This window comes from Punica granatum, chromosome 7, assembly GCF_007655135.1.
Source record: "Punica granatum isolate Tunisia-2019 chromosome 7, ASM765513v2, whole genome shotgun sequence".
NCBI lineage: Eukaryota > Viridiplantae > Streptophyta > Magnoliopsida > Myrtales > Lythraceae > Punica > Punica granatum.
Window position 1 is genome coordinate 11,003,046 of NC_045133.1, and position 14,676 is coordinate 11,017,721.

General features: G+C 35.4%; 1 protein-coding gene across 1 annotated transcript; it reads right to left on the reverse strand.

The window, feature by feature from the left end:
- Nucleotides 1-11,321: 11,321 nt before the first annotated feature.
- On the reverse strand, nt 11,322-12,613 carry LOC116215021 (protein LIGHT-DEPENDENT SHORT HYPOCOTYLS 4-like). The gene has a single exon (XM_031550578.1). The coding sequence runs from the start codon at nt 12,313-12,315 to the stop codon at nt 11,623-11,625; it is 693 nt and encodes a 230-aa protein (XP_031406438.1). The 5' UTR covers nt 12,316-12,613; the 3' UTR covers nt 11,322-11,622.
- Between the last annotated feature and the right edge of the window lie 2,063 nt (nt 12,614-14,676).

The following is a 14,676-nucleotide window of genomic DNA, read 5'->3' on the forward strand; positions in this document are numbered from 1 at the left end:
TGTTTGTTTCAATAGGATCGGAATTCGATTATCCTAAACTCCAGAAACAATTCCCCTAAAGTGAAGAATCACCCGTTCCTTCGGAGGCCCCAGAGAATGAGCCCGGATTGAGATTTAGATTTTCTCTCCCCTCTTCGTGGAAGACAGATCAAGCACTGTATTTTCTTATCTGTTTTACGGCTTGTCTCATATGTTCACTAAATACATACACACACACACACATATATATATATATATATATATTTACATTGTATGCATATATATGAATATGCAATATACATATATAACCATACGGGACATACACACGTATAAATGGAACTACGATGTAGTTTTTTTAATAGGATATTTTATTTATGGATAATGTTCTACTAAGCTTCCAAAAGTTACGTCGTTTTATTGTCTTTTTTCGCTTCTCGATAGTGAATTTCACTTGTCCAACAGAGAAAATGGTTATTTATCAGTACGGATTATTACCAATAATTATAATTCAAATATTAAAAGTTGATTCCGATTCTAATAAGTATCAAACCAAGTATCAACAAATGAAATCAAATTCCGATTATGCAATAAACCAAACAAAAATTGAAATTAGTCATTTCGTTTCCGATTCCGCTTCATTCCGTCTCATATTGATTTAAATGATAACTAGATAATCACAGAAACCACGGGAGCCTGTGAGGTCCCTTGAAATTGATCAAAATATTCAATTGCAACAAAAGAATAAGTTGTTTTAGAGGGAGAGTATCTTGATTAATTATGGACTCAATTGCCCTAGCTCTAAATTTGTTCGTTCAACACTCAACTCGCCATAAAATTGGGACACAATGCAAAATGGAATTACGAAATACTTGTGACCGTACAGGGGCATATATATATATATATATTGGCCTTAACGAGGCATGAACTAAATGATATTTAATTACATATTCATACATCAAAAAGTGTAAATTAAATTATAATTGAAATGGTCAAAGTATATTTTATTAAAAAAAACTATTATAGGATCATACAGCTGCTTTGTAAAATTTGATTCCAGACATTTTTGTGTGAATTATTTTACTATCAATACTAGTGTTTTGTCCATGTATTTTTTGGCCAAAAATTAATTTATTGGTTAAGATTTTAGAAAATAATTTCAAAATTTTAAAAATTGGAAAAGAAAAACCGATGATCGGATCGGATTCACGTTACCAGACGGATTGATTTCTCTTTCTTTATCAACAGCAAGTACATGCATCACATAGAAATCAAGAATCTCAATTTATCGATATCGTGACCTAAACAAGTGGAAAACGTAGCTCAGGCCAACAGGAGATCTTCGACCCATGTGAGTAATGTCCATCGGGGCATGCTCCCAAGCTGTAAGAACTGATTGGAAAAATCAAAGAGGATATAGTGCAATAACTCACGCTCACGCCTAGTAATCAAAAGACTCCAAGTTTGATACTCCTTAGAACTATTCGTACCCATTTTGTCATATACTAAGATTTCTATTTCATTATACTGGATCCATGAGCCTCCTCATAATCGGAAAAATAATTGGTTGGAAAATTTCAATTTTGAAAAAAATTGATCTCAAACAGGTCGATTATCTAATGTTGTTATTTTTGAAGGTCGGAGTACTTTACCACTAGGTCCAAAAGTTGAACTGCAAATCGCTTTTTTTTTTCTTCTCTTTTAATATGATAATTTATTATGATCATTATGAGCGACCAGTCGGGGAGCTACTCAGCTGCACGAGCCAATGGGATCAAGAAAAGGCTTTTGCCGTGCTTTCTCATTGCATTTCCTAACTTTTATATATTATTTATATAATATGTAATTGATAATTGATTGATATGGCCTTCAACTTTTTATTCATTTAATTTGCCTCCATGGTAATAAGTCGTGTATTAGATGAACCTTAATTGATAAATTGCACCCAAAAGAGTGCGTACACTACAATAAATATCCTTATTAAAAGCACATAATGAGAGACAATTATAACATTTTACTTTAATAAATTATAAATCTAATCACAATCACTAGCAGTAAATAAGTCTTTTGCTTACAAGAAATAACTTTTAGAAACATATTAGTAGAGACAAATAAAAGATTTGTCAAGATTTAATTGCTTTTAAATGATTTGCTTATAAAATATTCTTTTAGATGGACAATATAGTTGTCTATTATAAATAGGGATGTGGGAGTCCGGGTACCCTTTTTTTTCACAATATTCAGTCTCTACCATGTAAGGGACATGTTTCAAGATTTTAGAATCGGATCCTATCTTATTGAACCCTGAAACCGGAACCTACCCAGAACATGTATTATACCACAGGTTCCGGATACCCTGTTGGAACCTGTAAATTTTTTTATCTCACTACATAAAATCGAAAATGTCTCATTCATAATCAGTAATCATACAAAATAAAATGTTGATATAGATTTAGATTATTTTTTTAAATTAGTGACTATATTTTTTAAATATAGGAAAATTTGAATATAACTATACATATATAATGGGGATATTATTATTTGAGTTCGAGGATCGATTCCAATTTTGGTTCTGAGTACCCTATATGCAAGAATCGAAACCGAAACCAGAACTCACCTGTTCCCTATTTTAATACCCGGACCATACCTTATTTTCAATACGAGCTATCTGGATCCTACCCTAATGGGTAGGTTCTGTTCCGAATATACCCGGTAATCTAAGTCTAATCTGCCTCCAACTTAATAAATTTTATCTACAAAGTAGATCAAATGTGAAAATTTTGATGGATTATTTATCTAAACATAGAAATTTTTTTCCACGAATTAAACGATATTCAAGTTACTCTCCACATAATTAGTCCAAGATATCTCCTATTTATTTATAGGTGTAAATTACATTATGCGAATATTAAATCAAATGAAATGGTAAGCTAGTATTTTATTTTGAGTAATTTACATCATCTATTGTGTTTACATATGATATGTTGTTATACAAATTCTTTGGATAATTGAACAACTCTGGGAAAAAAATAAAAATATACGTAGGATATTAGTTATTTTATTAATTTTAAATAATTATATAGAATAAAATTTTACATATTTATAGAGGCTTGACAATTTTTATTATGAGATTGAAGTTAAATGTAATAGAGTCCAAAAATGCATTGTTTGTGAACTGGTTAAGATTTGATGCTGAAGATATTGTGCCACAGTTTATATGTATATATATATAAAGTTATATCCCACGTATTAAATAGGATTAGAAATGTATATATTTATTGATATAGGACTAGAAAAGTCAATATTTTTGCAATAAAAATGGTTAGAAAGGTAAATGTGTACTGATAAGTTGTTAAAAATGTCAATCTCTAAATAATATTTACTTCTATATCTAACTTAAATTAAATTAAATTAAATTTTAAAAAGCACAATTAGAAAAGAAGCTTTACTTGAATTAATATATGTAGATATTTTCACTTTCAATCTGGAAAATTTTATTTGTTAAATATAAAATTCCAAGTGTTGGTTAATTGTACAATCTATACAGGCAAAAAGTCCAACAGATCTCTATAGAAAAATTGTTCGTGCAATGCACAGCTAAAAAAAAAAGCTAGTGTAAAAATATGAGAGATTTGAGTTAAATGAAATTGGAATAATTTACTTTTGAAAAAACTATATAAAGACAATTATGATAATCTGAATAAGAAATATAGTAGCAAAATTTTTGCTATATCTCCTTACTAGAGAAATTTTTAATTAATATTAATAGCACTAATTAGTGACTTTTATCAATTGTTTCTAATTTTTTCTATAGACTTAAAGTGATGGAAGTAAATTGGGAAATATACTCATTTGCCTTTTATACATTTAGAGGTAAAAAAATATATGCGGTTTTAAAGACAAATTCTGCGGTTTCTTATAAGAATTTTTCTTGTAGTGATAGTAAAACATATATGTTGCAATTCCGCCATAGTAAGTTGGCAATTCGTTGTATCAAATAGACAAAAATGATGGCAAGTCCGATTGGACGGTTTATAGTATGTTTAGTTTTGGAGTAATATTTATTACTTCATTCCATTTTAACTCCACTTATTTTCACTTCAATAATAAAATTATTACTTTTCTTTTTCTCTTCAATTTTTTTTATCTTAACTATTATTCAATTTAATTTTTAATACTAAATTCTCTTAATTATTCATTACTTTTTTTATAATTCATTAACATAATCAATTCTTTCTCTCAACTATTCATTACTTTTTTCTTATATTTTTTTTTCATAATTTAACAATACAATCATTATAATCACAAATAAATATAATTATTTAGAATAGAGTGGAGTTAACTCGAATTCAGTCCCAAACAATGACTTAATCGTAGTGCGAAAGACTTTGTCCGACATGGAAAAGCAAGAAATAAGTATATGGAGGACAGGCAACGCCACTTGGGTACAATGATGAAGTTTTAGGTCATGAAAATGAGAGGCGTGGGTGAATACCACTTCCTATCACGTCAGCCATGCAATGAGGCCCATAGTGTGGCTATGTTCCGATCAACGATTGATTCGGCCCTTCGTTGATGCCGTGGATTGGACTCATGTAAATTCGTGATTGATGATCTCATGGAAAGAACAAATGTCAGCTATCACTTCTATGTCTAGAAAGAGAAAAAGGCAAAATTTTAGTACACATATCTTTTATTTTATTTTTTTAATTGGAAAAAATAAGAAGATATGCCCATTCGTTGTTCTTTTTCTAGAATGGCCACATTAAAGGTGCAGGTCCTGCTGTATATAAACTATACGTGGATGGACAGAGAGGTCTCAAAAATCAGGGACAGCAAGAATCTTGCAATTGAGATTCATTTCTTATCCTTATCTCAAAATTTGATTTTTCAAACAACTATGTTCTAATGGAGCTAGTTGAACGGGGTTAGAATGTGACAAGAACGATATGGTTCGAGGATTTTGGTTTCTTGGCTATATCTATTACGAAAATTTCATGAGGACAATTAAGAGCATCGGCAGCAGGAACCCATTTTCGGGGCCAGTTCGATCCACGTGGTAGGTGGACTGGGCCTGAAATGGCACTCCCGCTGCGAGAGAGTCGGTGCCGGCAAGGCACGCTCCAATTGGAGTGGGCTGCGTGACAGGCATGGACCCCACGCTTGTCAACCATGTTGACCATTATTTATAAAAAATAACAGCTATTATATTTTTTTTAAAAAAAATCAGCGAATCGCTACACTTGTGGCCGTTGGCTCATTTATTTGATTTTTAAAAAAAAATTCTTCTATAACTACTATACATAATTTCAACATTCTTCGCGCATTTTCTCATCATTTTCCTCGTCAAGATGGACCCCAATCAAGCTAACAATGACGATATTCTCAATTTCATACAAAATCTCAGGCTGCATTTGAATTGTTAGTATGATTTTAGAATCATGATTTTGATTTTGATTTTGATTTTGATTGTGGAAAAAGACAAATGAGATAGTATTATAAATTTGACTTGGGAAACGTGTATTTTTGTTGTGTAATGTGTTGAGTTAAAATCAAAATCATGATTCTAAAATTAGTTTAACAATTCAAACGGGGCCTCCAATTTCTCGTCTCAAAATTCAAATTACTGAAATTTCAATCTCCATGCAACATCCAAATTTCCCCCACCATGCAAATTGTCCTTTTTATCAAACTACTTATCATCCACACATGCTTTCACAATGTCATGGAGGCACCGTTTCATCGTCTCATCAAATTCGAGCGCAATGCAGTGGCTCGGGATCGATTGCTAGCAATGTCGGGGGCTCATCTCAACAATCTCCCGAAACTTGTTTGGGTTCATAATACTCTGTTGGAAGTTATAATTCCACATAAATAAAAATGAAAGAATGATCATGAGTTTATCTGAGGCTTGGGAACCACCACTTATCAGCTTGAACTTTTAAATAGAAATGGGCTCAAGTCCGTATGAGCCTCATAGAAATTCAATATGATATCAGAGTTTAGGTCACGTGTATGCGCGCACATAAGTGCATGCACACTAACACCATGCCCAGCCCATTAAGTTTGAGAGCAGCCAAAAAAGTGTCTTGTGTTAGTCCCCCTCACCTGAGCACGAAAGGTCAACTCGGCTCAAGCTTAGTGGTTGAGGGCAAGTGTTTAAGGGAACGCCATAATGTGTCAGCAAAAATAACACATTACACATGAGGGCGGGTGTTACGAATTATAACCCTGCATGGAAAAAATGAAAGAATAATCATAACTTTATATGAGGTTTGGGAACTAACACTTATCAAATTGAGCTTTTAATGGAAATTGGATCAAGTTCATAAGAGCCTAATGGAAATTCAATACTCTCAAATGTCTGACCATAATGGTGTCGATCCAAACGACGAAAAATGTCAAATTTCAAGACGACGGGCAAAAGAATTCCCATTAACGTTGGGAGCAGGATGATCTCCTTATAAGTGCATGGTTCAATGTCTCGAAGGATTCCGTGGTTAGCACCGACCAGAACAGCGATGGCTTTTTGGCTTCGGATCCATCGTTATTACGCTATCAACAACAACCATGGTTTCACAAAGAAGAATGAAAATGCGCTGAAAAAGCGATGGGGGTGGAACAGTAAGAGGGTTAGTCATTTCACTACCTGCTATATAAAAGCACATCGAGTAAGAATTAGTTGTTCTAATGAGGAAGATGTCATGGCAGAGGTATGCAAAGAATATGTGTTGAGATACATAACAAATTGCCCTTCCGAGAAGCATTAGAAAATACTTCAACACGAACCAAAGTAGCGTTCTATAAGACATAATGGAAATCTCCAGAGACTCCAAGAGGAGAAAGACGAGTGCATCTAGACATTACTGATCATCATCAAATTGTGACGAGACAAATGTCGGTTTGGATGTTGTGCAATTTCCGGTTCATCCACAAGGCTCAAAAGCCAAGTAGAAAGAAGACTCGACCTTCTTGAGAATTTGAGAAATGAAAAGCCAAAAAAAAAAATTAATGCACCTCACTGTGGATAACTCCATCATGTCGGAAGAGCAATGAGCGGTACATTCGCAATTTTTAGCTGATCTCATGGAGAAGCTTCGAAAGTCTTAAATTTCAATGTAATGTAGGTAGGGTTTAAATTTCAATTTAATTTTCAATGTAATATAGCTATGGTTTAAGTTTCAATTTAAATTTCAATGTAACGTAGTTATGGTTTACGTTTCAATTAAATTTCTATGTAATGATTAAATTATGCAATGGAGTACTTAATCAATTTAAAGATAGCTGTTGAAATGTTTAAATTTGAATCAATTTCAAACTAACCGTTACAATTATAGCCGTTAACATATAGCCGTTACCGTTGAAATGTAGCTCATTGAAATAAAGTCGTTTTAAACTAGCCGTTACACCGTACTCTATAAAATGAAAACTTCGACCACCACATTTTCTCACGACTACCACTCTCATCTATTACAAGTGTATTCCACATTTTCTCTTACATTCCCATTTTTTATCTCAATTTCCAACAAATGGCTAGAAATCCCGGGCAACCTGAGCAATTTTCTCTCCTTGAAGAGTTGTTGCTCAATGATTCAGACGAGCAAATGCTCAACATCTTAATGCAAATGGAGGAAGAGGAAGAAAGCTCTTCCAGGAGACCTCGAAGAAGAATTGATAGGAACCATCAAGAGGGGCATGATCGTCTATGGAATGACTACTTCGCTCTAGAGCCGGTGTACCCCACCATCATATTTTTGGCGAAGGTTTCGAATGAGGCGGGAGCTCTTTCAGCGCATAACGGATTTGATCACTGCTATTGATGAGAATTTCGAACAGAGTGACAATGCTATTGACAGAGCAGGCATATCCCAATTGCGAAAGTTTACAAGGGGCAATTCGTATATTAGTGTACGGTGTATCATCTGATGCCATTGATGACTCCGTACGGATAGGTGAAAGCACCGGCAATCAATGCCTAGAGAAGTTTGCCGAAGTTGTGATATCAGTATTCGTGAAGCCTTAACGCAGACGATATCCAAAGATTGTTGTAGATGGGGCGGCTCGCGACTTCCTTAGTATGCTTGGGAGCTTGGATTGCATGCATTGGCAGTGGAAGAACTTTCCCAAAACATGGAAATGTATGTTTCACAGTGGTCACCATGGGGTTTTGACTATAATACTTGAAGTTGTGTCTTCAAGTGACCTATGGATATGGCACACTTTGGAATGGCCGCTTCTAACAACGATCTGAACGTGTTAGACCGGTCACCATTGTTTGATGATATGCTCAAGGGTCGTGCTCCGGAAGTAACCTACATTGTCGATGGTAACACTTACACAATGGAGTACTACTTAATGGATGGAATATATCCTGAATGGGTAACGTTTGTCAAAACAATCTTCTACTCACAAGGAGATAAAAGGAAGTTATTTGCTTTATGTCAAGAAGGGGTATAGAAAGATGTTGGACGAAAACATGGCATTCTATAAGCTCGATTTGCTATTATACATGGTCCTACACGGTCTTGGAAGAAGTCCAAGCTTGGAAAAATTATGCAAGCGTGCATTATTTTGCATAATATGATTGTTGAGGATAAGCATGAAACGTATGCTGAAAGATTCGACCCGTTCCCAGATAATGACGAAGAAGAAGTGGTCGTGGGACCAGTGCAAAGGTTTGAGCGAAATATTACTCCATCTTTTGAGTTATATCCAAAGGAGTGTTAACCTTCGTGATAAAAAAAAACATGGACACTTGCAGGTGGATTTGGTAGAACGTCTTGGTTAGTTTCATAACCGTCAAGAGAGGCATGATCTCCAATGAATTATGGATTCGTATCGAAATTGGCCCTTGCATCGCGGATGCTCTAAAGTATCAAATATCATCGTAGTTCAAAATCTGCAGACATATTTTTTCCTATCTTTCCTTTTCATTATAATTTTCTATTACATAAGCGTTGAGATGTCTTGCATTAATTCCAAAAACTCAAATATCTAGAGCGAGGACGAGATCGGTCGAAAATAGTTATCGAGAATCTCAGATTCTATTAACATTGTATTTCTTTTTTCGTTAACCTCTGAAAATATCTTGAGAAATATTGGGATATCTCTAGAAAATATTAGAGATATCTTTTGAAAATCTATATATAGGGGTGTGAGTGAAAAATTCGATGTCGCGACGCCTTGGGGCCATTGCGAGAGAATAGCTAGCCAATCTCTTTGGATTTTCTTGCATGCCTTCTCAGGGACTCTAGTGTCAAATGAGAAGATGGATTAGAGAATGAGAGCTGTAAACTCTTCTCGATATTGGCTTGTAGAGGGGCTAGGTTGAGAGACATTTTTAAGGGACGTTGTAATTTCTTACTTGTTATCTGAGGAATTCTTATTACCTCATTTTTGTATCTCGTTTTTCATATCTTCCTTTCCCAACAACAATAAAAGCTAGGTAGAAATTGAATTGAAACCATCACTTCGCTTTGTTTTTTCCTTGGATAAATCTCATCACTTCACTTAAATAAACTACAACTCGTCCAATTTAGATCACTAGTGGCAAGTAGGGATAGATTCTTGTGTCTTGTTCTCAAGGGCCAGGCATAAATTGAATTGAAACCATCACTTTGCTTGGTTTTTTCCTTGGATAAATCTCATCACTTCACTTAAATCAACTACAACTTGTCTGATTTAGATCACTAGTGGCGAGTAGGGATAGATTCTCGTGTCTCGTTCTCAAGGGCCCCACCCCTAACTTTTTAGTTCTTTTCACATATTTAAAAATTTTAGGAAAAAAGAAATTTTTAATCCTCAATTTTTATCGTTTTTATCATTTTAGTCGTGAATCTTTTTTTTTTCGCTATTCTTATCCTCAACTCTTCCCATTTTTGCCACTTTGATCATAAAGTTACATTTTCAATAAACTTTACTGACACGTCGGTTAAAAAAATAAAATTTTGAAATTTTAAATTAAAATAAGAAAAAATTAAATAAAAAATGAAGAAGGGGAGGAATCATGAGAGGGGGAAAATTAAGGGGGGTGGGGGTGCACCCGCTGGCCACCCACCTCCGACGGTAGTCGCCAAACTAGTCGGAACTCGCCCTCTTTGATTTAATTTTTTTATCCCGTAATTTTGCGAGACACGTCCACTGTTGCGCATGTAACTCTAATATATGATTTTGGTCCCTTTCGTTCTAAAATCTAAATTTTAACGATTATATGAATATTCTGCAAACTCACGAGACAAATCACTCTTATCATAATTCGTATAAGTAGCCTAGAAGGGATATTGTAATTTCTGTAATAATTTGAACTTGAGACCTCTTTAAAGAAGCCCCTCTTTTTAAATATCAAATCAATTCTATTAGGTCAATTTTTTTTTCTTACAATTTTTTTTCCGGTTCAGTTTCACAAATAATTTTCTAGGCTATGCCATATAGTATCGTCGTTTAGATTATCAAGATTTTCTCGTTGCAGACACGTGGAAAATAAATGAGATAAGCCATTCAACTTCCCAACAAGCGAGCTAGCTAGGCCACCTGGTCTATCATACTTCCAAATTCTGTACTGAAAAATTTCCCTGACATTAGATACAATTAACGATGCTTCAAATTTCTGAGAGTATTCTGTATAAATTTTACTGCTATTAAATTGTAAACAAGAAATCGCAAGAAAATGTCAATTAAAAAAAAGCGCAAGAAAATAGTCAAGCAATAATTCCATAGCCCTAAATGATATAGATGAATTTTATTAAAATAAAAAAAATGATATAGATGAAGGCCGAATTCGTAATTTATGGCTGGCGGGCTTCACTCGTCAATCAGTCTAGCGTATATCTGATCTATATGTGGAGCCTGCATCATTCCCCAATCCAATAAGTATTCTTAAATGGAAGGATGGGATTGAAAGGTAGGCACTTATAAAATTGCAAAGCCGGTAGATCAATACTATCATGGAAATCAGAAAAATCGGAAATCAACAGTCCAGTGTCTATGGAGCAGGCATCGCGTGTTGGCTCTTACTGTATTGGTTCAGCCGGATGTTCTAAAGGAACTATTGAAATAGGTAACCCCCATTATCCCAAAGCCTCCTAAAATTCATATCGAAGTTAGCAAGAAAGTAAGGTAAAAGATTTATTTTAGATTTCTGGTAAAATTTGCTACAACATTTTACGAAAGTTGGACTGCTAGTGGCTAATACATAATAAATTAATTATGAATAATGAAGTAATATATGTCGATATCAAACTGCATGTAGATTCTTGAGCGAATAAAGTATATCATCACTCTCGCCCGATAATTAAGGACATGTATTAGTCAGGATCCATTTAAATTTTCAAATATCACGTGGTGCATACCGAAAAATGGTATATCATCATACATATATAATCCACCAATTGTAATCTAGATAAATGCACAAACATTTTCTTTTTGGTTGATAACGTTCTCACTTTCTTCCTTCACTTATGGAAAATTAGAAAACAGGTAGTATTGACAGACATACTTCAAGTTGAAGATACCAAGCTTCAACCCTAACCCTAATTGCATGCAAATCCTCAAACATAAATATGGATTTTTCTTGAAGCAGTAGATAATAAAACAACAATATATATCGAACCGGCTTAGGGGCATTCATCATCTTCTCCAAAAGAGTACTTAGTGATATTCGACTGCAGTATTGTAGTGTGAGCTTTCATCGGAGTTAAGATCTTGAGAGGACGAGTCTATGTGTCCCGTGATCTGCTCCGAATCATAGTAATTTTGATGCAGTTCCTTAGCCGGCGGCTTCTTCCGCTTCTTCTTCTCGTAGACGATTCCCCTAGCCTTGGCCTGAGCATCCCTCACTTCCCGGAGGTAAAGCCTCACGGCACGGGCCCCAAAAGGATTGGTCTCGGGAGAGCCACCATTCTCCTCGAAGGCTGCCCGGAGCCGTCCAACAAGAGCGTCGAGGCTGCCCCAGGCCTGCCGCAGTGGACACGGGCAGGCGGCGGGAGGGTTCGGCTGCCCGAAGAAGGGGCACGCATCGGAGTGGACCTTGGTTTTCCCGAACTGATCGAGGTGCTTGAGGAACTCCAGCACGTGGGCCCCACTGCACCGGTACAGGACGAGGGGTGGGCGGTGGTTCCGGAGGTACTGACCAAACGCGACCCAGTCACGCCACTTCTGCGACTCGTAGCGGCTACGTGCAAGCGGTTGTTGCAGTGGCGGCGGTAACCCCATATGATTGCCAATGATGTTGTAATCGTAGATATTCCTGGCTGGGGTCGCGGAATCGCGTTGGCTGCTTGTGGAGTTGTACTGCCGTTGCTTTAAAGCTGCTGCAGCAGCAGCCGCCACGGCGGCGGACATGCTTGCTTGCACTAACGGTTACTGCCAATTACTAACTATCTTAAGCTGGGATTGGGGCATGTGATACTAAGCGAAGTAATTTATAGAGAACGATAGATCGAAGCGGGTGCTTGATCCGTTCTTGTGCTGGATTATGTGTAAAGTATTAAGTGTGGAGATGTCCACACAAAAAAGGTATGGTGGGAAATTAGAGGCGTTAGTGGGAGAGTGAGAGGTGTGGAAATGAAGGGAAAGAGGAATATATTGATGGGGGTGACGATGGAGGGACGTCCATACTTCAAACTCTATAATTGCGATGATGGGGTTAGCGATGAACTCGGTGTTTGGCAGACCGACGTTTATCTATGATGCAGGAATTTGAAATTCATTACAAGTAATTCGCGACTAGGGTTTTGGAGACATTCGATCGAAATTACTCTATCACTAAGTTAAGGATAATTTCGAAAATTATGAGAGTGATATCTCTAATAATTTTTATCTATAAAAAAAATAAGTTGATGACAATTCATGATCTTATTGACAAGAAAAATACCTTAGTGAATTTTTTTTTGTTTATAATTTGAGTGCCAAAATAATTAGCTACCGCGAGATTTCTTAGAAATATCTTTAGGAGAACATGCCTGGTCTGAGGGACAGATAGCTTAGCTCGATAAAGACAACGGACATATATGTTGAAGCTTTGCAATGTGCCCTCTCCTTGCGAGCTAGTTAGTCTGCACTCGCATTTCCTAGTGACTTTTTAGTATAGTTCGACAAAGGCGCTTTAGTTCCATCTAGTCGAGCCTTACAAATCGACCCGTTCATATTAGACAGTCAAAAAAGAAGTGGCATGTGATGAAAGGTAGGAGACGTCCAATTTTAGTTCCAATAATCCGGTCCTAACTTTCGGTAATTCTGCTATCACTCAGGAGATGTAACTTCATTATTATTACATAATTTTGAGATGAATTATCATGCTAGTTATGTACTAGCATATTAGATAAGGAATTCAAGTAATAATTGCATTTGATTGATTTGGTCGTATGGATCTACTATCGATTGAAACGAATTGGTTGAATTATTTGGGAAACAATATCAGCCAGAGATTAGGAGAGGAGGAGATAACATAAAGGGAGGGGTGGGACCCATGCGAAAAGACTAAGCACGTCAACTCAACTGAGGGTGGGGTTGGGTTCAGGCCAGGCAGGGAAACATGAAATGATGACAGTTCGTATAACCCAAACAAAACGTCACCTCAATTATTTTCACCTGCTCGTCTCATCTCACCTCATCTCAACTCAATTCCCCCTCCTTTGTTTTTGTGCCCCTCTTTAAATTTGCTTATTTCACTTTTCACCAACGGCTGTCACAATCAATAAATCAAATCAGTATACAGGCGTTTAATTTCTCTGAAAATAATATATATTTCTTTGATGTGATGTTTCGTTCTCGAACTTATGTTTTCTTCATAAGCTTCTCTAAAATTATGTAATGCATTTGCTTTGAAAAATAATAACAATTAAGATATTTTTAATAAAACTAGAGATATCATATCATATCATACCATATCATATATTAATTAAACAAAAGCTGAGACACCTCGATTACAAGTTAGGCGATATTAGACACACCCATAACATCGGCTAACAGCAAGTCTCAAACCCCAGTAAGAAAGGTATGAAAATACAATAGGTCCTGTCATGATCGAGTTCATCTATAGCAAGACGAGCTCAAAAAGTCTCCGAGTGCACTTTAATAATAATTCACTCTTTTTTGAAAGAAAATATTCGTCTATACTTATTCTGTTCATACTCCATACGGAAAGGAGAGTTACAAGAGATAACTCTTCTTTAGTTGTCAAGCGACTCGATAAGGATCAGTTTTTATTTTTATTTTTATTTTTTTTCTCTTTTAGGAGAAAATTGTTAGTTTAATCCTTCAACTTTTATATTACCCACAGTCGAGGATTCTAATGGTGCGTTTGGTTTCGGAGTTAAAGTAATTTTGATTTTAATTGTGGAAAATGACAAATGAGATGTAATTATAAATTTGACTTGGAAAACATGTATTTTTGTTGTGTAGTGTGTTGAGTTAAAGTTAAAGTTAAAATTTTTGAATTGAGAAACGTGTATTTTTGTTGTGTAGTGTGTTCAGTTAAAGTTAAAGTTAAAATTTTTGTGATTTTAACTCTGAAACCACACAGAGCAATGACTACATAACTACATGTTTTGTGTCTAATTAAATCCGATCGCCAATTCCTCTAATGCAAATATGACATGGATGCCTATGTGAAGCCATCGGGGTCAAAAATATTTTTTTTCAATTATAAAGAAGATTCATAAATTTAGTACAATTAAATAAAAATCATAACAATTGTTTTAA